The sequence below is a fragment of the Diabrotica undecimpunctata genome, chromosome 2 (genome assembly GCF_040954645.1).
Source record: "Diabrotica undecimpunctata isolate CICGRU chromosome 2, icDiaUnde3, whole genome shotgun sequence".
NCBI lineage: Eukaryota > Metazoa > Arthropoda > Insecta > Coleoptera > Chrysomelidae > Diabrotica > Diabrotica undecimpunctata.
In genome coordinates, this window is record NC_092804.1 from 172205542 (window position 1) to 172230565 (window position 25024).

A 25024-nucleotide genomic window follows, 5' to 3' on the forward strand; every position below is an offset into this window, starting at 1 on the left:
TACTTGTTTTGCAAAAAATTAAATAGAGACATGCATCATTAACAAAATACGTTTATTTCGAAAACGGTGTACTTTTTTGATTTGAAACAAGAATACCTTTTTGTGTAGAATTGAATGTTATTTCATGTTTTATTTGCTAGAATGTTTATACAGGGCGGACAAAAAAATTATGGCCCCATTAATGAACCAATCTTACAGTAGGTGGCGCCACCTAGTGTCAATTTGAGCTCAAACGCTTTATTTTGATGTCATCTATCACCCATTAGCTAATGTCCAATTAATTATGGGACACCCTGTATATGGTTTCTTCGAGTTTATTTCCACCATTTTTCATCAGTTCCCCTGATATTTCATCGAAGTCGGGATCACTATTGTTTTTCAGCTTCTGTATATCTTCACACCAGACAATTCCGAGTTCCAACATCGAAAAGATTATAATACCCATGTTCGTCCGTCTAAAGATCTGGTCTACTGACAAGGATCGATCCCACTGTAAACCGATAATCTCAACGGAAATAAGGGCTCGTGCGACAATCGTAGCGAACTACGATTGCCTAGTAAAGTCACATTGTTTTGAGCCTTTCGACTCTCGGAACTCCAAGAGATATCGTTGCCACCTTTGACTAGAAAGGATACGGCCTTAGAGGCGTTCAGGCATAATCCCACGAATGGTAGCTTCGCACCATTACCTGCTCGAGTAAGTGCGTCAACCAAATGTCCGAACCTGCGGTTCCTCTCGTACTGAGCAGGATTACTATCGCAACGACGAGTCATCAGTAGGGTAAAACTAACCTGTCTCACGATGGTCTAAACCCAGCTCACGTTCCCTGTCTATGGGTGAACAATCCAACGCTTGGCGAATTCTGCTTCGCAATGCGCAATGAGAGGAAGAGCCGACATGCAAGGATCAAAAAGAGAAATCGCTATGAATGCTTGGCCGCCGCAAGCCAGTTATTCCTGTGGTAACTTTTCTGACACCTCTTGCTTCCTTTCAACTAATGTTGGCAAAATCAACTCCACTTTCACTGTTTCGTACTCTATTTGGTTCTCTACTTGACTCCAGGCAATTTAAAAATTCTGTAAAATTTCCTTTCCGTCGCTCTTTGTTATCTGATAATATGTTTCCATGTTTGTCTTTAATTGAGATTGCCTTTAATTTCTTGTGTTTTGTTTGGCTGTACTTTTCTTCTAGTTGTTTAATATTGTCCTCTCAATACTGTCCTCTCTTTTCTTCCGCTTATGATATTTGTGGCCGTACGTTTTTTCTTTGGTCCTCCTCCTCCTCAGTCCTTAAGCCCTTGTCAGGGCTTCGTAATACTCTAAATATTGTTAGTTTGCTGTCGATTGGCTGCGATCACGTGCCATATGGGCGGCTTTATGTAGGGATATAAAAGACAAGCATAGAATTCTTGTATATACCCACATTTTAAAGGCTTCGATCTTACTCCTAACGAGTTTTTTAAGAGTCCATATTTCAGCTGCGTATGTAGCAGTGGAAAAAATAAGGGCACAGTTAGGTAGGCTGAGTATTGTTTTGTTATTGGTTGGTCTTTTCATATTTTAATTAATTTAGCTGTTGCAGTTAAGGTCATTGCTAGTTTATGTTTGATTTCTGGACAAATATAAAAGTGAAATACAACAAAAATTTTTACGCCAACAATTTTGTGATTTTATTTATTATAAACAATCATGTATTTCTATAAATTGTGTGACGTTTTTTAATGTTTTTGTCCTATTGATATCTAACATATTATATAAAATGTTTTCACTCAACAATAAAATAATATAAATGATATAAATATAACATAACAATATTTGGTTTTGTTCGAGCTTTGTACGTTTGTGTAATATTCAACCATACGAATATAGTTTTACAATAAAGGCAAATATTTTATAAATTAAATGGAAAAGTTGCAATTTCTCGTAATTTATTATCAATTGTATAAATAATTAATAAATGGCAACAATAGTTTTTAAAGCATCTGTATTTAGTTGTTTGCTGAACTATTTAGATCATCAAAAATGGCATATATATATATATATATATATATATATATATATATATATATATATATATATATATATATATATATATATATATATATACATATATATATTGAGATGATTGGTGTTTAAAGAAAATAATTTATAAATTATATACTAGATAATATTAGATATAAAAAGTATTTGGTTATTTTAAGAAGTTATATACTAGAGAATTTAATAAAAATTATTTATGTGAGGACATTTTTAAGAAATTAGCATGTAATAAGTGCAAAAAAAGTTTTATTTTAGTAATTATAATGTTGTAGATATATTTAAGTGAGCCATGTGACTAGGCAACCAAAAATACTCTTTAAAGTGACGTTTAAATAATAATTACGAATATAAAGTGGGGTTTTAATAATATGTTGTTTAAAATGTGTAGTTTATTAAATTAGAGTGTTAAGTTACTGATTTAAGTGTATATTCTGATCTGAAAAGCCTAAATGTCAACAAAATTATTAATAGAAAATTAAAGAATTCTCCAGAATACAGAATTTGACCTTTGTTTACGGTAGAACGTTCTCGAATATGATTATGTCTATGGATCCAAGATATACTTTTTCCAGAACATTCATATAGGTAGGGAATAGTACAAATCGAACAGGATTTCTTGCTAGATGGTTCTGGAAGATTGAAAAGGTATACATACTCGGTGATTTGGATTCAAGATGGCCAAGTTAGTATGAAAGTTAGTTAGAGTTAGCATGAAATGAGCCATTCAGTTAGTAAGAAGAAGTCAGATCAGTTACAGTTTAGTCAGAATTAGGAAGAAAGTATATAAGTATGTAATAATCGGTGATTTAGTATTAAAATTTGATAATATTGAAAGTATATTATTGAAAGTAAAATAGTGAAATAGAAAAAGTGAAATATAATATTGAAAGTATAAAGTATATTAGAAGAATATTGGTTGGATATTGGAAGAAATTAAAAATTATATTATGATAGGAGATTAGTATAAATCAACTTATGATAATTATATGGTGATTGGATATTGGTATATTGAAAAGAAGAATAAATATAAATGCTGTTTGCTGGTTTGCTTGGTGGTTTATAAATTGGTGGAAGCTGATAATTGGAAAAAGTAATTTCACAAAAACAAGGATAACCGAAGCTGAGAACGAAGATATTGAGTGGTGATTAAATTCTATATAGTGGAAAACAGTTCATTTAGGCATTCAGTGACAGAAAGGTACAAAATTTTGTTAATATAATTTAGTTAGTGTCATAACAATTTCAATTTTGAGGATATTTTACATTGTCTATAGAATTTAATTAGTTTCATAAGAATTTCAATTTAAAGATAGTTTATTTAAATTTGGCTATGTTAGGTATATATGTGTGTTTCATAATAGATATAATAAAGATAATTTAAAAAAGTACTTACAAACTAATTCTTTGAGAACCGCGATAAAAACCCTATATTATTAAAAACACTCATTGCTCATCATTCACAAACAATACATCATAACAATATATATATGTATATATATATATATATATATATATATATATATATATATATATATATATGTATTACAAAAATTAGGGCTATTTACATCAAGACGATATTGTATAGCACATTAAAGTAATTTAAACTAATTTTAATATTTAATTGAACGGCCCTTGTTTTTAATAACTAGTGGGCTTCTAACTTTGGGCTTTATTAATTGTTGCAATTCCTACATGGAAATACATTGATGCCAAGCGTGGATTAGAGATTCGAATAATTTCGTTTTATTTGTGGGTTTGATTTTGGAAATGATATTTGATATCCTTTGCCACAAACTCTCGATGGAAGTCGAATCTCGAAGTTGAAGTCTGGGGATTGCACTGACCAGTCCATCCTATCAATTTCATTACTCTCCATCCAAGCTTTAACCAATTTTGCTTTATGGCAAGGATCATTATCATCCTGAAATTCCACTACCAATTTTCCACTACGCACCATCTTATTCTGTAGTACCTCAATGTATTTGGTAGCATTCATCATCCCAGAGACAACGTGTAGGCGACCAACTCCTCGAGCGGATATGCAACCCCATATCATAACGGAGGTTAGATGTTTAATTGTGGGAAGAACACATTTTGTAGAAGATTCTTCACCAGGAAATCTTCTGACGTAGGCATTTCCAGCATGATTATTAATATTGAAAGTGTACATCACTAAACAGTACACTCTGCCACTGCTCTGCTATCCAGATTCGATGTTCCTTGACCCATTTCAAACGGTGCGATCTTTGCTTTTCTGAAAGCAGTGGTTTCTTCCGTGTCTTACATCCTCTAAATCCAAAACTAAGAGGACTTTTTCTCACAGTGGAAGTGCACACGCTTACACTTGTAGATTCAGACCACAGTTTCGTCAATTCTTGTGGCATCTTATTACAATTTACTATTGTTATTGGGAATATAATATATTCTATATATTTATGCATATAGTAAAAGGTTTTTAATATAATTTAATAGGTATATTAACTTTGAAACGTTTGCCTTTATATGTAAATATTTTTGAAAAAAGGTGAATAACTTAAAATTTTGATATTTCATACAAATTTTATCTAGAATTTTATGTAAAATCTAAGATTGTAATAATATATACGGTATTTCATTTAAAATACCAAGCTCTTGAATTATCTTGTATAATAAGCTATATATATAATGTCGGTTTACAACGTTCCTCGACGTCTTCCAATTTCCAATCTCCATCTCATTCTATCGTTCCATAGATCGTCCTCCAGTTCTCTTTCTCTGATTTCTTTATCAACTTCTTCTCTCCAACTTCTTCTAGGCCTTCCTGGTTTCCGCCTACCTCTTGGTTGCCATTCAAGAATTTGTCTTGGTATTCTATGCTCCGGCATTCTCCTTACGTGTCCGTACCATCTGAGTTGTGTCGTTTTGATGTCATCAACAATATTATGTGTAACCCCCATGATTTCTCGGACTCTCTCGTTTGTTATTCTGTCGTGTCTGGAGATTCCCGCCGAGCGGCGCCAGAAGTCCATTTCTGATGCTCTAAGCATTTTCACTGTTCTGTCTTTTAGGGGCCACACTTCGCATCCATATGTTGTGATACTGTTTATTATGGTGTTGTATATTCTTCTTTTATTTTCTTTAGAGATGTTTTTATCTCACAGTACGCTGTTTAGTAAGGCTATGCCTTTCCTTCCCTGTGTATTTCGTTCCTTAATGGCTGCATCTAATTTTCCGTCCTGAGTGATCTTTACTCCTAGGTATTTGCAGTCATCACATAGTTTGATCTAGTTATTTTCCTCTACGAGAAGGTTATGTTGATCTCCTCCGATACTCATGTACTCAGTTTTTTCCATATTCACTTCCAAACCCCACTCTGTAAACTCTTCTAATAGTTTTCGCATCATGTAACTAAGGTCTTCAGAGTCCTGTGCGATGATGACCTGGTCATCCGCAAAGCACAGAGTGTACAAAGTTAAGTCTATTAGTGGTATGCCCATATTCGCACATTTTTTGTTCCACTTGTTGAGTGCTGCTTCGAGGTATATTTTGGATAATGTTGGGGATATACAGCATCCTTGTCTTAGTCCTTTAGTCACTTTGAATCCCGGTGTTATCAGATTTCCTGTTTTAATTTAATTAATTATAATAAGCTCATTTTCATAAATATCGTGTAAGTAGTTTCTGATATATAGATAGTGCAAAGTCGCCGTGAGACACCCTATATTTGTACTAAAGTATTTGACTGAAAAATTAACTCTATAAATATATATTTATATATATATTCTCATACTTTTTCTTTAGATTATTCATGAACGTTACGGGGTGAAGTTTTCTTACATCCCCGCCAAACTGTAATTTTACCTCGCTTGTTCCCTGGATAAACATTTCCCTTCATCATCATCATTTTGGCTTTACAACCCTGTGTGGGTCCTAGCCTCCCCAAGAATTTTTCTCCAGTCGTCCCTATCCATCGCCTTCCTCCGCCAAGCACGTATTTCCATATTTCTCATGTCTTCATCGATGTTATCTAGGAATCTTGTTCTGGGTCTTCCTCTTCTTCTTTGACCAATAGGTCTATCAAGGAGCGTTTTTCTAGCTGGGTCGGTTTGCTCCATCCGCATAACATGGCCTACCCACCTTAGACGTCCTATCTTTATGTGTTTTACGATATCTGGTTCCTGGTATATCCTATAGAGTTCGAAGTTGTATCGTCTTCTCCAGACACCATTTTCATTTACCGCTCCATAGATGCGCCTTAGTATTTTTCTTTCGAAACATCCTAACATGTTTTCATTACTTTTTGTTAAAGTCCAGGTTTCTGAACCATATGTTAGGACTGGGCGTATTATTGTTTTGTAGAGTTTTACTTTTGTATTTCTTGATATAACTGTAGATTTAAAAAGGAGATTAAGCCCAAAATAGCATCTATTAGCCGTGCAAATTCTGCGGTTTATCTCTGCGGTAGTGTCATTTTCAGTATTGACGAGCGTTCCCAGGTATACAAATTCGTTAACTGCTTCGATGACGTCATTTTCTATAACAAGTGGCCGTAGTGTTTGTGGTTGCGTACCTATTTTCATGTATTTTGTTTTGTTGGTGTTTATTATTAAACCCATTTTTGTAGCCGCTTCCTTTAATGCTACGTACGCCTCTCGTGCTGCGTTTTCCGTTCTCCCAATAATATTGATATCATCAGCATATGCTAAGATTTGCACAGATTTGTTATATATTGAACCGGTAGTTGTGATTTGTGACGTACGTATTACTTTTTCCAAAGCTAGATTGAATAGTATACAGGAGAGTGGGTCTCCCTGACGTAGCCCGTTATTTGTTTTAAAAGGTTCAGAGAGTTCCCCCTGGATTCGTACTTTGCATTCAACTTTTTCAAGGGTTAGTTTGGTTAAACTTACCAACTGATTTGGTACTCCTAGGTCTATCATTGCTCTAAACAATTCTCTTCTATTTACAGAGTCGTAGGCTGCCTTGTAGTCTATAAATATGTGGTGCGTGTCTACACCGTATTCCAGTGTTTTCTCTAGAATTTGTCTTAGGGTTGAAATCTGATGAATTGTTGATTTACCACCTCTGAAACCAGCCTGGTATTGTCCTATTATTCGCTCTGCATATGGTGCCATACGATGGCATAGTATATTGGAGAATATTTTATACGCTGCATTTAGGAGCGTAATTCCTCGATAGTTAGAGCATTCAAAGATATCACCCTTTTTGTGTATGGTGCAAAGTATTCCAATATTCCAATCATTGGGAAGGGACTTCTGTATCCATATTTCTTTTATAAGCTGCTGTAGGGCTATTATGATATCGTGGCCACCTTCTTTATATAATTCCGCTGGGAGATTATCTATTCCGGGTGATTTGTTTCTGGCTAGTTTGTTTACAGCGTCTTTAACTTCCAGGATCGTTGGTGGATCCTCCTCCCTCTCGTCTGCTCCGCTTACCTCGCAGCTTTCGTCTTCCGGGTTTTCTTCTTCCTCTATATTAAGTATCTGGTTAAAATATTCCGTCCATCGGTTTAGTACGTCTGTTCTTGTTGTTAAGAGATCGCCATTTAAACTTCTACATTGATTTGTGTTTGCCTTAAATTCTTTTCTGTTGATGTTAACTTTCTTATAGAATGTTCTGAATTCTTTCTCTCTGTTGAGGTTTTCTATATATTGAAGTTCCTTTTTTAAGTGGTTTCGTTTCTTCATTCTGTGTATTTTCTTTTCTTCTCTTCTCTTTGTCTGGTAATTCTCTATACTTGTTCTAGTTCGGCGGGTAAGCATTTTTGCATAGGCTTCATTTTTTTTCTGTGTTGCGTCTTTGCATTCATCGTCAAACCAGTGATTTTTTCGGGTACAAGTTTCTGTTCCTATTTCATCTTGTGCTGCTGACTCAATATCTTCCCTTATCCTGTTCCAGAATGAGTCTATATCTCTCTGGTCTTCTTCGCCTAGACTTTGATTCCTTAACCTATTGGTAACATTTTCCCAGTACTGTTTTGCAACAGTTGCATCTCTCAGCTTCTGTACATTCCATTTCTTTCTATTTATTTCTTTTTCTTTGTTGGAGTTTGAAATTCTAGCCCTTAGTGTTGAGATCACTAAACAATGGTCTGAGTCTATGTTTGCGCCTCTATAACTTCTGCAGTTTATTATGTCCGTTCCGTGTCTTGAATCTATTAAGATGTGATCAATCTGACTAGTTGTTCTTAAATCAGGGGAGGTCCAGGTTACCTTGTGTATATTCTTGTGTTCAAAATAGGTGCTAGCGACGGTCATGTTCAGTGCTGCTGCTAAGTTTATCAGTCGTAATCCATTATCGCTACTGATGTTGTGTAGGCTATGCCTTCCTATAGTCGGCATAAAAACATGCTCTCGTCCTATTCTTGCATTCATGTCACCTAGCACTATTTTAATGTCATTTTTGGGGCATCTTCTGTAGGCTTGTTCTAGGTCTTCGAAAAACTGTTCTTTAATGTCTTCTAGTTTGTCGTCGGTCGGGGCATGTGCATTAATTAAACTGTAATTAAAGAATTTACCTTTTAAGCGTAAATAGCACATTCTTTGACTGTAGGCTTTAAAATCAATAACTAGGCCTTTTGTTCTTTGGTTTACTATAAATCCCACTCCATCTATGTGTTGGTTTTCATTGCAGCTGTAATATATGGAGTGGGTTCTCTTATCAAGAATGCCTGTTCCCGTCCATCGCATTTCCTGCAGTGCCAAAACATCTACTCTGTACATGTTCACTATGTCTAGTAGAGATGCGAGTGCTCCAGCTCGGTACAGGGTTCGGGTGTTCCATGTTCCTAATCTTAATTCCATTTTTCGTTTGCAGTGTCGTCGTCGTAAGTTCCGTCCGGCTAATAGTCCTTGAGGTTCCGTAACATATGATTTTTACAGGAAGAGGTTGTTAGCCTCTAGCCTAACCCCCAACCTGGAGGGCCAGGGACTCTGTTGGGTTGCCATGCCAGTCTGTTTTGGTTCACGGGTGGTATTTTATTTCCCACCTACCCGCCAGTCCTAGGACTGGTTAGGGCGTTCCCCTATCCACCACCTGGGGACGCGTCCGATGGGCGACAGACAACATCCACACGGAAACATTTCCCTTCTCTCCCCGGAATTTTGTTCCTTTTTGATTTCCTCCATTTTTCTTTCTATTTCTCGCATGTCTTCTTGTAAAGCCATTTCAAATTTTGTTTCTAACTGTTCTAATTCCTTTTTCTGTACAGTCTTAATATCTTTCATTTTAGTTTCTATTTCTTCTCTCTGCATCTCTAGTTTCCTCTCTGTTTCTTCTCTGACTTTTTCTAAACAGACTTTTACCTCATTTTCATATTTGTCCAAACGCTTTTCCATTTTTCTATCATTTTCTTCTCATTTTTGTTCTATTGCTAGCCTTGTTTCCCGTTGGTTTTCTTCCATTGTCTGTTTTGTTTCAATTTGGTTTTTCTCTATTGTTTGTGGCTGTATTTGCATCATTGCTAATAATTTTTCCAGCATCCCTGTTTCTTTTCTTTCCTCCATTATTGTAGCATTTCCTTCATTATCCGATCCTTCATCAATAATTGTTTCCTCTTCTATCTTATCCTCTTTTCTTTCTTGCGTTTTGCTTTGACTCCTTGTGGTCGACATGTTAGTTAGATTATTTATCCCCGCCAAATATGAAGCTTTGAAATTTGTGCAATAATATCCCCGCCAAATATGAAATTCGAGTAATGTTGCAAAGACGAAAACTTTTCCTCTTATCCCAAATGTAATAAATTCAAATAAATGCAATAAAATTTTAAAACTTTTGTCAGTTGTAAAAATCAATCAAATATCATAAATTATATCATGTAAAAATTTGTACCTAGAGAAATTTGAAATGTAATGTCATAAAAGCAAATATTATAAACTTTAACCATCGGCAAATAAATTTTCAATCAATCTGCTTTCTTTCTCTATCCGTTTAAATTTTAACTAGAAATACTTTCTACGCCTTATACGTTGGGGGCCATTTATTATGATTGTTTATTTTGACTTTAATCTTAGTTTATTGAGCCAATAAAAAAGAATTATAACTTATTTGTTATCAAAAGTAAAATAATCCTTATATTACCTGTGTTCGATGGATTCAAAAGATTTTCTAGTTGTCTTTTATCGGGATAGAGAAGAAAGGATAAGAATACAAATATATTATATTACAAAGATTTACGTTTCTTTATTTTATATGAACGAATAAAACAATTATCAAATTCTGTCGTTATCTTATCAATCAGCATACAAGAAAATAAATCAAATTTTTATACTAATAAGATTATAAAGCTACATACATTTATATTACGTGAAAACCAATTTTACTTAAAATTTTCTTTACTTGAAACAAGAAACAACAAAACTTTAAACTTTTGATTATCCTAACAAAACCTCAGTTCTTAAATTTGAATGCTAATGACCATGATGTCAAACCGATCCTTCACAGATATAAAATTAAATTGTACAAACACTTACAGCTTATTCTAGATTAACTAAGACAGGTAAAATGTCTTCTAATTTTAAACAAAGGTTTTTTTTTTGATAATTTTGTTTGAAACGGAAAAAGGTCGTTTGCCAAACAAATTTCTATTCTTATCTACACTAAATCTTATCTTAAATTACTATATACATTTTTGTTTATAATGATATCTTAAAATTTTATTCCGATGGATATTTTTATTTATTTTTCTTTGGTTGGGAAAGAAAAAGTATGACAATATATATATATATATATATATATATATATATATATATATATATATATATATATATATATATATATATATATAATTATTATAAAAGATTTTTAATAGTTTTAAGGTAAATTACTTTAATGTGTTCTATTCCATTTATAAAATATTATTAATTCAGTTGCGTAGCAAACCAATAAATAGGAAAGAAGTTTAATGCAGCTCTTTCAATAAATCGTTAAGCTCATTTACGACGAAGCAAAAAGAACATACTTCCGTTTAACTCTATCCATAATATTCAGAGTACTTGTTGGCTATACTTTTCACTTCAAAGTTGTTTACTGATCATGTAGCAATATCGAGGCACTTAAACGAGGCTGACTAAGCTTCTTAGGGAATACTCCGTCGGAAGTCTTGAACTTTTCTTCCGCTCAAGGAGTTCTCTTCTGAAGAGGAACACTTAACTTGATGCAAATTTAATGCGAGATAGACTAAGTTAGTATAGATTGCCACGAGGGAATATTTGTATTGAAATATGACGGTGCCGACCGAGGCGACGCTCTGGAGCAGCTATGAACGGGCACGAGAATGTTGCCGAGAGAGAACAACGCTAAATGATATTGATTTGCTTTTTTAGCGAGGCACATTTACTAACACAAGGAAATTTTTACAAGATTAATACAGGCACTCTTTTTCATTATCAAAAGTTGTTTAAATAACAACAAACTTTTGCGCATTTCTAATTATGCGTCGCTATTAAATCGGCGTTTTTGTGTTCTCCCAGAGTTTAAAAATTCCTGGACAATATATTTTAATAATATATTGTAAACGACACTTTCTAATATATTTAAATGTTTCGTATTATTTTGTCGAGCATTATACATGTGCAAATCAAATAGACTATATCCTAATAAGATCAAGATGGAAGTTGTCGGCCATCAACTGTAAAACATATCCTGGCGCAGACTTTGGAAGTGATCACCAACTGCTGGTATTGAACGTTCGACTTCGTTTTAAAGTCCCCAAAAGAAGACCCCTAAGAAAAGTCATGTCTCTAAATCCATTAAAAATCAATGACTTCCAACATTGATCACTTCTATCTCAAAGACATGGTAATCGAGACTGCAAAAGACTGTGAGGCAACCGTTTCCACAGGCCGTAAGCCGTGGAAATGGGCGTAGGAAATTTCGACACTAAGCAGGTAGCGACTAAAATTTAATGGCAATTTTCGACACCAGCCCCAATTCCCATTTTTATCTTACAGGTATATTCGACACCAAATAAATATAGCTGCGACATAAATAAAATACCATAATTAATTAATTAATTTATTTTAATAAAAGTAATGTGCATTTTATTTCTTTATAACTGTAATAATATCTAAATATAATACAACTAGTACCTAATTTTTGTACATTTTATCGTTAATATACTTGTATACAATGATTTATTTGCTATTATAGGAATGAAAAGATACAGCTTTTATAAAATCTAACCTACATATTTGTTGGGATCGTAGTTTATCCATCATTTTCTCCAAAAATGCCAATTTAGCCTTAACAGTAGTATCTTTGATTTTTGCTGGTATATGTAAACTATTTATTTTGACATAAGTGTCTACTTGAAATTCTTTTAACTTTTCAATAAAAATAAAAATAGAAGGATGTGTTGAATAAAAAGAAGAATTAAATCTCGAATGAAAGGATTCACAGGCATTTGTGGTCCTCGCAATAGACGGATTCTGATTAGACCATATGTGTGGTGGAAATAGAGCGCTATCGAAAATGTAATTTTCCAGTAAATAATCTGCATATATATCAAGTGTTGCGTTTATAGGTTTATATGACATTAAATCATAAAGAAAGCATTCTTCAACTTCTGCTGGATTTAAATAAGTTAAACCAAACGTATGCCTTAACCATTTTCCAATTTCTGAATTTGTATCCTTATATTCTTGTACCAAACCCAAAGATTGAATTTTTTTAAACCAGTTTTGGTGTAAGTGAAAACGGCATCCACTAATTTTTGCATTGGGCCACATATACAATAAAGCACAGTGAATTGCTTTTTCAAAGTACACAAATATTTCAGTTGGCTCTAATGATAATTGAAATATTTCAAACATCTTAGACCTTAATAAAGAAAATAAATTTTTGTATGTCATTGACAATTTGTCCTTTAACAAACAGTATGCTAAAGGAACATAATGTCCATTTTCCAAGCCATGTATAGTAAATAATTGTAGAAAATAGTTGGTACTGTATGAAAATGTACCCGCCGTGACAATAAATATTGGGAAAACCCGCTTGTCCTGCTTGGGTGCAAATGTCCGTCGCCGCTAATTACATACCTACCTGTTTTACGCCGCGGTGTCGAAATTTCCTATAATAAAATTTGACCCTTCGATTACCCCAGGTACAAAGACAATTTGGTGTCGAAAGATCGCCCGCCGGTGGAAATCGCTAAAGAGAAATAAATCCCCAGGCATTGATTCAATATCAGTAACAAAGGACTACACATCATTCATTCTAGCTCTGTGGCTGTTTGGAATTCAAGAAAATGGTAATCTGATTGGTGTACCTCAATTTATAGCCCGCTACACATAAAAGAAACTACTAGCAGATCTGAAAACGACCGCACACTGTCACTAATAACACATGTTAGTAAAATTTTGTTGCACATCATCAAAAACAGATTAAAAACCTATCTACATTACTAAATACCTCAGGAACAAGCGGGTTTGTTAAGGGTAACTCTATGAAAAGTATAGAAAATTTCAAGTACCTATGGTTATATGCTTCGTTGACTACCAAAAGGCATTTAATTATGTAAGCTGGATAAATATGTGGTTCATTTTAATAGAAATGGGCACACCAATGCATTTGGTGACACTTATTAAAAATCTGTACCAGTCCAATATCGCAACAGTACCACTAGATCAGAAGTTCCCAAACCAATTCAAGACCGAGAGAGGTGTTAGACAAGGATACGTGTTGTCACATGAGGATGGTTTTAGATGGAGTAACAGTGGCTAGTAGGAAAATATACAATTTAAGATTTGCAGATGACACTACACAAATCACGATCCTTAGTAATGGGGAAATGACAAGAGAGAGAGATCTGAGTTTCTTCAGAATTCCTAGATTCAAATATGCGCTGTAATAGAGATGGAGCAAAGTTTTTTTAGATAGCATTCGTCATTAAGTAGCAGAACGAGATGTTTGAAATTTTCCAGAGAACTAATTGTGATTTTATTACTAAAGTATGTTTAATCCTACAGTGTGAAATACGACATGGAATTTGTCTCTAAACTTTTAAATAAGAAAGTATACTCTGACAAGAAATTGGGGAGGGTGAATCCTAAATGATAGATAGATAGATAGATAGAACGTTTATTGACCACTTTACATAAAGTTTGAAGTCCGTATAAAAATACAATAAAAGATATAATAATGTAAACTTAAAATTAACTTAACCATATTGGCTAAAGTAATATACATATGTAAGTATTAGCAGAAGAATTAAAATTAAAAATTTAAGATAAAAAAATCTCTAACCAAAAAAAAAACAAACCTAAACTGTCACATAAAAAAATCTTTGAAATATGGAAGTAACAAAAATGTGCAAATAATTAAGAATATTCCCGAATCGATGACTAAATAAACTAATACATAAAACTTAGTACATTTTAATAGCAATAATACAATGTGATATGTAGATAGTAAATCGACAGTATTCTGACCAAACTGGGTACACGTTATAAAGGTGTATTGAGGTATTCTGTCTTTGAGTAAAAACAATATGTTAAAAAATGCTTTCTGATCCTATTTTTAAACAGTGGTGGAGACAGAATTTTTATTTCGTTAGGCAGATAGTTATACAAGTGAATATCAATTGAATTCTTTGTGCTCTTTGATAGTCTGAATCGTTGTGACCTAATTAAATCCCTCGATCTTGTTAGATGATCATGTAATTGGGAGTTTATAGTAAACTTATTTTTATTATCGTGAATTTCCAACAGTGTTGCATACATATAAAGCGAAGGTAGAGGCATAATACCCATGTTCAAAAATAATGGTTTACAATGATCCCTTAAATCCGCTCCAGCAAGTATCCTCACCACCTTCTTTTGTAATTTAAATATTCTGTCGGCATGACCAGAGTTGCCCCAAACAGCTATTCCATATTGTATATGACTATGAAACAATGAAAAGTAACACATTTTAAGGGTACTTTTAGGTACCAAATAAACCAGGTTACGCATTACAAATATTGTACTGGCGAGTTTAGAACTTAAGTTGTCTATATGGATGCCCCAATCTAAGTTGTCATCCATAAAAATCCCTAACAATTTGATGCTATATCCAAAAATGTGTCTTCGATCTGAACTGAAAACTATATTTTGATTTTTATCCTCGTTTAGTTTTAGTTTATTATGTGTAAACCAGTTTTTAATTTTAAGCACATCGTTTCCTATTTTGTTATTTAAATTATATTTATTCTGGTCGGTACTAATAACGGTTGTATCATCTGCAAAACATATACACCTTAAGGGGTGGGTATAATGAAATATATCGTTGAGATATAGAAGAAAAAATGTAGGTCCTAATATAGACCCTTGGGGAACTCCATGTTCAACATTGTGAAAATTGGAGTAGTTATTATTTAAAAAAAAAAAATGTAACATGATATATAAATTCTAGGAGGGGCAAACTACATATGCAGTTAACTAATATGAAGATCAAACTAATCGGTTCACAACATTTTGATAGTTCTTCGTACATTTTAATGGATACTATGGGATCTTTTATCGTAAGCGAACTGTAATATCAGAAGTATTCTCAACACGTTTTATCAAATTCAGATTTGGTCAGCATAAAATGTACGAAATCTTAATTATTTACTCTCCATCACTGGCGTTTCATAACATCTTAAAAGTATTGTCTACATCGAAATTTGAATTTATTTGAAACATTTATTTAAAAAAATGAAAATAGGTAGACAATAACGTTTTTTTTTTTTAATAATTTGTTTAGATAGTTAATTGCTATATAACAAATTAATTAATAATAAATTAATTAATTAACGATTATTAGTAAAAAGATTTTATTTATAACTATTTACATTTATTTATATTTATATTGTGGTTTTTTAATGAGGACCATTTTTACTGGATCTGAACATTCTTTCTAAGAGAAATGCATGTTAGGTATATACAACTAAAAATTTTTATGTAAGTAATTGTTGATATTATTTACATGCAAATGAAATAAAAGTTGCACTTGTTTTTTATCTTTTAGTTAAATCTTATCTTGAGCATTAATAAATATGTAATGTTAAACAATAGTAAAATTTGACTATGTTTATCAGACCTGTAATAATTACATACCCATATTTGTCTATTAAAGAAACAAGTACTTATAATTCATTATTCTGTATTCAACCATACGTATCCGCTTATTAGTGAAATTAAGTTAACTACATCTACGCAGTGCTGGATACGGCTCTGATTAGAATGACTCGTATATCGGCAGTCTAAAATAGTAGCAACGCGTGCCTAAGAGTTTTGACAACAATGATCTGCATAAGCCAAACATTCCGTTCTTAACGTCAAATAAAGTATAGCATCTTTATAACACAAATATAGAAAATTTATTTTTAAATGTTTTGGATAAAAAATGTATTACACAATTTTAAAGAATAAAAATATTTAGATCTATTACAATAAACTTTTGCAAAGACATGATAGAATTCAATATTCCAATACACTTAGTAAAATTGGTGAAAGCAACCTTTCTAACCGGCCACAGAAATTAAGGCGAGAATAGAACGAGCTAGAGCAGCATTTAGCAATATGAAAAAGCTCCTCATAAGCAGGGATTTGTCCCTTCCCCTAAAACTACGTCTAGTTAAATGCTACATTTTTCCGATCTTACTGTATGGTGTGGAGGCCTGGACGCTGACGGAGACGCTCACGAGAAAACTAGAAGTATTCGAAATGTGGGTGTACCGACGCATTCTTCGTATATCCTGGACCGAACATGTCACCAACATAGAGGTAATCCAAAGAATCGGAAAGGAGAAAGAAATCGTGAATACAATTAAACAAAGAAAGCTTGAATATCTAGGCCACATATTGAGACACGATAAGTACCGTTTACTGCAATTGATTGTAGAGGGAAAAATAGACAGTAAGCGAGGGCCAGGTAGGAGAAGACACTCGTGGCTCCAAAATCTGAGGAAGTGGTTCGGGCTCACATCGGTCGATCTATTCAGAAGCGCCGCAAACAAGATCGGAATTGCCATGTTAATAGCCAACGTTCGCAACGGACAGGGCACTTGAAGAAGAAGAACGTTTCTAACAGACGAGTGCAATGTTAAATGCAGAACGAAGTATCATGAATTAAATAGGACTTCGACAATAAGATGTTCTGTTCAACATTGCTCTAGAGCAGTGGTTCCCAACCTTTTTCCCATGATCGCCCCCTTAGACAGGTTTCACTAGTTATAAATACTACAATCCCCCCCCCCCGCCCAATTAAATTGAAACAAATAATCAATCTATACAAAAGGTAAGTATCCATATTTATTTATTTTTACATTTCGTAAAATGATAAATGGTTATATGTGTGTAAAAGAATTGTTAATGGCTTCCTTGGGCCTGGTGTCCCTCACATAATTTCTTTATATCTGGCTCAATGTTGGTTAATAACAACCTCAAATCCCCTCTTTCTATTATGTCGAGCCTATTTCTTTGTCTGTTTTTCAATATACACATAGAACTAAAACCTTTCTCCACTAGATATGTTGTGGGGAATGCCAATAATAATAATTTGATTGCATTCCACAAGATTGGATACACTTCTTTTATCCGCGGCCAAAATCTTTCGTACCACACTCCCGAAACAAACTTTCAATTTCAACATCATGTCTCAAATCAATCAAGTTTTCTTAAAGAGAAGGACATACCGTTGAAACTTCCACGCTGAAAGGATTGATAAACCAAGTTGGCACTTTCAGACTAGTCAAATCTTGGAATCGGGACTGCAGATCTTCTTTCAGTGTTTAAAGGTGAAGGCAGTATGTTTGAAGATCCTCAGAATCAACACAAGAAGATTTCAAGTTGGGGAATTTGGTCAGATCTCTTCTCTGCATATTTTCTTCAAAAATAGATAGTTTGTCAATGAATGCTCCGACTACTCCCTTCGCTTTGGCCATATTTATGTTCTTTCCCTGTAGTTGCAGGTTTATTTCATTTAATTTTTGAAAAATATCTGATAAGTAAGCGATGTCATTTCGCTTCTCTTGTAGTTCTGTACTCAGTGTGGGGTCAGTAGTATTAAGAAATTCAATAACAGTATCCATGAGGCTGAAGAACCGCCTTAAGCAATTGCCTTTAGAAAGCCAGCGGACTTCCATATGTAGTAGCAATGTATTAAATATCTCATCATTTTCTTCACAAAGTGTACGAAATATTCGATCATTCTTTGGTTATTAATTTTATTTACCACATCTATGACAAGTGGAAGAGAATCGTTCAACCTCCCACTCAAATTCTTGGCAGCCAAATGCTCTGTGAATGACGCAGTGAACACACAAAATTCCAGGTACTGCTTGTTTCAGATGTGCAATAAATTCCCGATGGCGTCCTGTCATTGCTGCTGCACCGTCAGTAGCACAGGCGATTATATTTAATAAGGGAATCTCTTTTTCCTCAAAAAATCTCTTAACGACCTCAAATATGGAAGATCCTTTTGTATCAGTAATCAGACTTCTAACAAACAGCATTTCCTTAGCCATTTCTCCATTGTCGTCAATGAATCGGACATATGACAGCAGCAAAGCTGTGCTGTCACTCAGGGTACTCTCGTCAAGTTGCAGAGTAAACTCTCTGCTTTTCAATTTGTTGCAGAAAACATCTTCGACATTCGCTCCCATTTCATCAATCCTTCTGGAGACAGTATTATTGCTGAGAGGAACTGCATCTGTTACTTGGCCGGCCTGACTGGGTCCCAACATAGTATCAACTATCTCTTTGACAGCTGGGAGGATGAGTTCTTCTCCAATTGTGTGCGGCTTGGCACTTTTTGACTCACTGAACACAATGACTGTCAGTTGAAACAAAACAACTTTATATACCACAATACAAAACTCGGGAACGAAAGACTCCGCATTTGAAGCGACGACAACCTCGGCCGTTCGCTTTTTGTTCGAGTCAGATCGGCAGGAGCGGTACCTACTTCTCATCATTCTTATCCCACTTCTCTCTCTTTCTCTTTTGTGCGGATGATCGCACAATACCAAAGCTCGATCAAAGGAAAATGCAGAATTCGTTATAATGTATAATTATAACAATAATGTATAGAATTAAATTGTATTATGATTCATAGCTCTCTGTGACTAGACGAGATGTTTGTGTTATTATTACCTGCATTGGTATACATATATTTACTTTTTATTATTCTATGGATATCCGATCGAAAGTATTGTATTTTTTTTTCTCTTTTATTATTTTTCTCATTTACCCATTTCTCGTTTTCCGGATGCTAAACGCCCCCCTTATCGCCCCCTTTTCTCTGTCGCCCCCCATATCGCCCCCTTCGCTCTATCGCCCCCCTGAATATCTCAAATCGCCCCCCGGGGGGCGATCGCCCCCAGGTTGGGAATCACTGCTCTAGAGAAAGCTATTAGAGAATCTGGAAAAACAACAAAATGAACCATTATTAATAGGAATGTACAAATACTAGCGTATGAACATATACTATAATCGTTCACGGTAATGATAACAGCAGCGAAAAAAATGGGGCTACATGTTAATACTAGTAAAACTAAGTATATGAAGGTGACAAATAATAAGCAAAACCCAAAGATCTAACGGTTGCAACATATTATACTTTCGAAGCAGTAAGAGAGTTCATATATCTAGCCTCACAAATCAACCAAAGTAACACAGTAACTTTAGAAATTACCAGACGTATCTAGCAAATGCAGCATACTATGAATTAAAGAAACTTTCAGTCTTTTTTTCTTACCTATTTATAAGATTTATAACTACAATAATGAATTTTGGAGTTTCAAAATTTGAATGATAGTATTTTATTTTATTTTTTTTAGGTTAGGATTGATGTCTCATTTTGGTGCATTGGCGGCGGCGAGCAGCAGGTACGCAGCTTTATGCGGAAATCCTACCGATCCCAGAACGCTTCCTTGGTACTGGGGCAGGATACCCTCTCAAGTCCCCAAAGAACAACCTAGTCCTACCGGTGAGTGTATCAGAATTAAATTCTATTTTTATAGGGTGTAAAAAGCAAGGAAGTTGAAATTCTAGAATATATCGTGTTTAACAATTTCGTCAATATTCTATTTCGTTGAACACTACTATAAATAATATGATTCTTGCGCCTCCATATTTCAGCAGTTACATTGTGTTTCCTGGTCCAGATGTAAATCCTCTTTTTGTTCAATTTTTAATCAGAATTTTTTTTTTTCGCTATTTATACTTATATTTAAATTTAGATTTTATATTATATTTATAACATTTTTCGTTGCGAGCAATTTTTTCACCAATTTTATTTGACGATTACAGCGAGACTATACTGCAGCTACTTGAAATTTTTAGCCAAGTTCAACGGAAATCGAAACCACGCCCTCTCGTTATTTTTGCTACACAGGTTTTTGTTAAATGACATTAAAATAGTGCTAGGTGACATGAATGCAAGAATAGGACGAGAGCAAGTTTTTATGCCGACTATAGGAAGGCATAGCCTACACAACATTAGTAGCGATAATGGATTACGACTGATAAACTTAGCAGCAGCACTGAACATGACCGTCGCTAGCACCTATTTTGAACACAAGAATATACACAAGGTAACCTGGACCTCCCCTGATGGAAGAACAACTAGTCAGACTGATCACATCTTAATAGATTCAAGACACGGAACGGACATGATAAACTGCAGAAGTTATAGAGGCGCAAACATAAACTCAGACCATTGTTTAGTGATCTCAACACTAAGGGCTAGAATTTGAAACTCCAACAAAGAAAAAGAAATAAATAGAAAGAAATGGAATGTACAGAAGCTAAGAGATGCAACTGTTGCAAAACAGTACTGGGAAAATATTACCAAAAGGTTAAGGAATCAAAGTCTAGGCGAAGAAGACCAGAGAGATATAGACTCATTCTGGAACAGGATAAGGGAAGATATTGAGTCAGCAGCACAAGATGAAATAGGAACAGAAACTTGTACCCGAAAAAATCACTGGTTTGACGATGAATGCAAAGACGCAACACAGAAAAAAAATGAAGCCTATGCAAAAATGCTTACCCGCCGAACTAGAACAAGTATAGAGAATTACCAGACAAAGAGAAGAGAAGAAAAGAAAATACACAGAATGAAGAAACGAAACCACTTAAAAAAGGAACTTCAATATATAGAAAACCTCAACAGAGAGAAAGAATTCAGAACATTCTATAAGAAAGTTAACATCAACAGAAAAGAATTTAAGGCAAACACAAATCAATGTAGAAGTTTAAATGGCGATCTCTTAACAACAAGAACAGACGTACTAAACCGATGGACGGAATATTTTAACCAGATACTTAATATAGAGGAAGAAGAAAACCCGGAAGACGAAAGCTGCGAGGTAAGCGGAGCAGACGAGAGGGAGGAGGATCCACCAACGATCCTGGAAGTTAAAGACGCTGTAAACAAACTAGCCAGAAACAAATCACCCGGAATAGATTATCTCACAGCGGAATTATATAAAGAAGGTGGCCACGATATCATAATAGCGCTACAGCAGCTTATAAAAGAAATATGGATACAGAAGTCCCTTCCCAATGATTGGAATATTGGAATACTTTGCACCATACACAAAAAGGGAGATATCTTTGAATGCTCTAACCATCGAGGAATTACGCTCCTAAATGCAGCGTATAAAATATTCTCCAATATACTATGCCATCGTATGGCACCATATGCAGAGCGAATAATAGGACAATACCAGGCTGGTTTCAGAGGTGGTAAATCAACAATTCATCAGATTTCAACCCTGAGACAAATTCTAGAGAAAACACTGGAATACGGTGTAGACACGCACCACATATTTGTAGACTACAAGGCAGCCTACGACTCTGTAAATAGAAGAGAATTGTTTAGAGCAATGATAGACCTAGGAGTACCAAATCAGTTGGTAAGTTTAACCAAACTAACCCTTGAAAAAGTTGAATGCAAAGTACGAACCAGGGGGAACTCTCTGAACCTTTTAAAACAAATAACGGGCTACGTCAGGGAGACCCACTCTCCTGTATACTATTCAATCTAGCTCTGGAAAAAGTAATACGTACGTCACAAATAACAACTACCGGTTCAATATATAACAAATCTGTGCAAATCTTAGCATATGCTGATGATATCAATATTGTTGGGAGAACGGAAAACGCAGCACGAGAGGCGTACGTAGCATTAAACGAAGCGGCTACAAAAATGGGTTTAATAATAAACACCAATAATACAAAATACATGAAAATAGGTAAGCAACCACAAACACTACGGTCACTTATTATAGAAAATGACGTCATCGAAGCAGTTAACGAATTTGTATACCTGGGAACGCTCGTCAATACTGAAAATGACACTACCGCAGAGATAAACCGCAGAATTTGCACGGCTAATAGATGCTATTTTGGGCTTAATCTCCTTTTTAAATCTACAGTTATATCAAGAAATACAAAAGTAAAACTCTACAAAACAATAATACGCCCAGTCCTAACATATGGTTCAGAAACCTGGACTTTAACAAAAAGCAATGAAAACATGTTAGGATGTTTCGAAAGAAAAATACTAAGGCGCATCTATGGAGCGGTAAATGAAAATGGTGTATGGAGAAGACGATACAACTTCGAACTCTATAGGATATACCAGGAACCAGATATCGTAAAACACATAAAGATAGGACGTCTGAGGTGGGTAGGCCATGTAATGCGGATGGAGCAAACCGACCGAGCTAGAAAAACGCTCCTTGATAGACCTATTGGTCAAAGAAGAAGAGGAAGACCGAGAACAAGATTCCTAGATAACATCGATGAAGACATGAGAAATATGGAAATACGTGCTTGGCGGAGGAAGGCGATGGATAGGGACGACTGGAGAAAAATTCTTGGGGAGGCTAGGACCCACACAGGGTTGTAAAGCCAAAATGATGATGATGAGGTGTTTGTTAAAAAGAATTAGTCTCGAAACTTAATTGCTAAACCTCGTATACATGTTTTCCAAATTGGAAAACATAACATGTTCATCAGTTTTCACACCGAACGATATTACAGTTCATATTTTGTAAAATAATAATCCTGGCAAAGCCCAAACCAGTTTTATTGTATCGATTTATCTTTTGTCATATTAAAAAAACTTGAATTGTAGTTAAAAATTTTCAAAATACACGTTGTGTCTATTTTCAACTCGTGAATAAGTAACTTCCCATTCTTACTCAAAAGAAACAACTTCCAGAATAAACCGTCCTCGATAATATGCAAGGCTTCCCAGCGACGCGCAATGCGGTGACATTAATTTGGTCGTCTTAAGTTTCCAGATTTTCCTTCAAATTATCGACTCGTGTTATTATGTCAACAATCTCAAGTGGCAACTTCCCGACCTGACAGATTTACCAGCATATTCGAAGATATTTAAAACGGCACCAAAATGGTTTCCCGAAGCCCTACTAAACGAAAAGTTTAAGTCTAATCGAGAAAAGCCCTTCAAGGCAGGGTCGGGTAGGACTAGTTTTTAACGGGGATAGAAAAACTTCAGATGTAAATATATTTGTTAGAATTGCTTCACACTTTGGAATTTTACTTTTATGTAATCAGGCTTTAATCTTTTATATATTAAAATATTGATACTGAAAATATTTAATTCTTTAAGTGTATTATAAGTATTTTACATTTATTTATTACAATACAATCAATTTTGTATTTGTCATACTCTTAGAAAAATTCGGAAGATGCTCCGTTTCGTTAATTTTTTTCTAGTACTACATCAAAGGTTGGAGGAACGTTGTCCATAAAAAAAAACCGAGCACTACTTGTCTTATTCTAGAGCAAGTTAATTCACCGTATTTATCCTCACGGCTATTCGAATAACCGGCTCTTTTTGTCGTATGGGAGTTACGAGTGGTCCATTTTTACTTTCACCTTTATATTGGAATATCGTTCGTTCAGAGACTCCAGTTATAGCGGAAACTTCCTACACCACTGTTGATACACTTTTATCACTGTTACTGTTTGACAAATAGTTAAACATTTAATACTTTTTTCCGTCGACCGTCCATTTATGATCAATTTTAACACCCTCAAAATCATTGATTAATGACCCCTATTAATGAATGATTTTCTATTAATGAACGATTTTATTATAGGCAACACAACATAATATTGCTTGCTGTTACGAATATTTATTATTTTTATAGGTATAATGTATTTAGTTAATTTTAAGTTCTATCATGTTACCCAAAATTTCCCGTTGCTACTGTTCTATAGACTATGTCAAATATCATATCAAAACGTCAGAAAACAAACTGTCACCGATTCGGGAAAAATTAAAATAGTTTAGCAGACAGCAAGAGAACAGTAAGTAATGGGAATTAATTAATTTTTTATATTGTTAATTTTATATATTGTAGGAATTTGAGTTGTTTTTTCGCAAATAAAGACATTAAACTACAAATCCGTCAATTGCTGGCTGTACAATGAGATAAATTCCCAACACTCGCATAAATTAATTAAACGCTCTGTGATTGGAAGTGACCTGTGGTGTAGGCAACCAAACATATACCTATTTATATTCCCACTGAAAATTAATTTAAAATGAAGTAGCCGCTGTTAGAACTATCTCTCATTGTATGTCATTATTTACTTTATTGTTTAAAATTCTGTGTATTTGAAAAATCAAAGGATGCATATTGACGAAGAGTTTAATTTAACTCCACCAGAATTTAACTTCTTCTATCACAGAATTTACAGAGGGCCAAGAAGACTGAAATATAAATTTGTCAAAATGCTATACAGCAGATAATCATTTATCAATATCTTCCTTTAATTTCAGTACTTGCACCATTTCGAATATTAATGTTTACTATAATAAAACTACCACTAAAGAAAACTTTGAATAAAGTCAATGAAAGCTGAAAAAATTGTTGTTTATCGTTAAGTAAATAAATATTGAAACTAAGATATCTTTATTTCTAAAAAGTACGGTGGACGGAAAAGTTTTGTAACGAGCTCGTGAATTAAAATGG

At 34.3% G+C, this 25024-nt stretch overlaps 1 protein-coding gene across 1 annotated transcript in view; it reads left to right on the forward strand.

The window, feature by feature from the left end:
- Hmx (H6 family homeobox) overlaps nucleotides 1-25024 on the forward strand; it is a 63859-nt gene that overhangs the window by 23592 nt on the left and 15243 nt on the right. The window contains exon 3 of the mRNA XM_072524013.1: nucleotides 19844-19992. Coding sequence (XP_072380114.1) covers nucleotides 19844-19992 — 149 coding nt within the window. The remainder of the gene's footprint in view (nucleotides 1-19843; nucleotides 19993-25024) is intronic.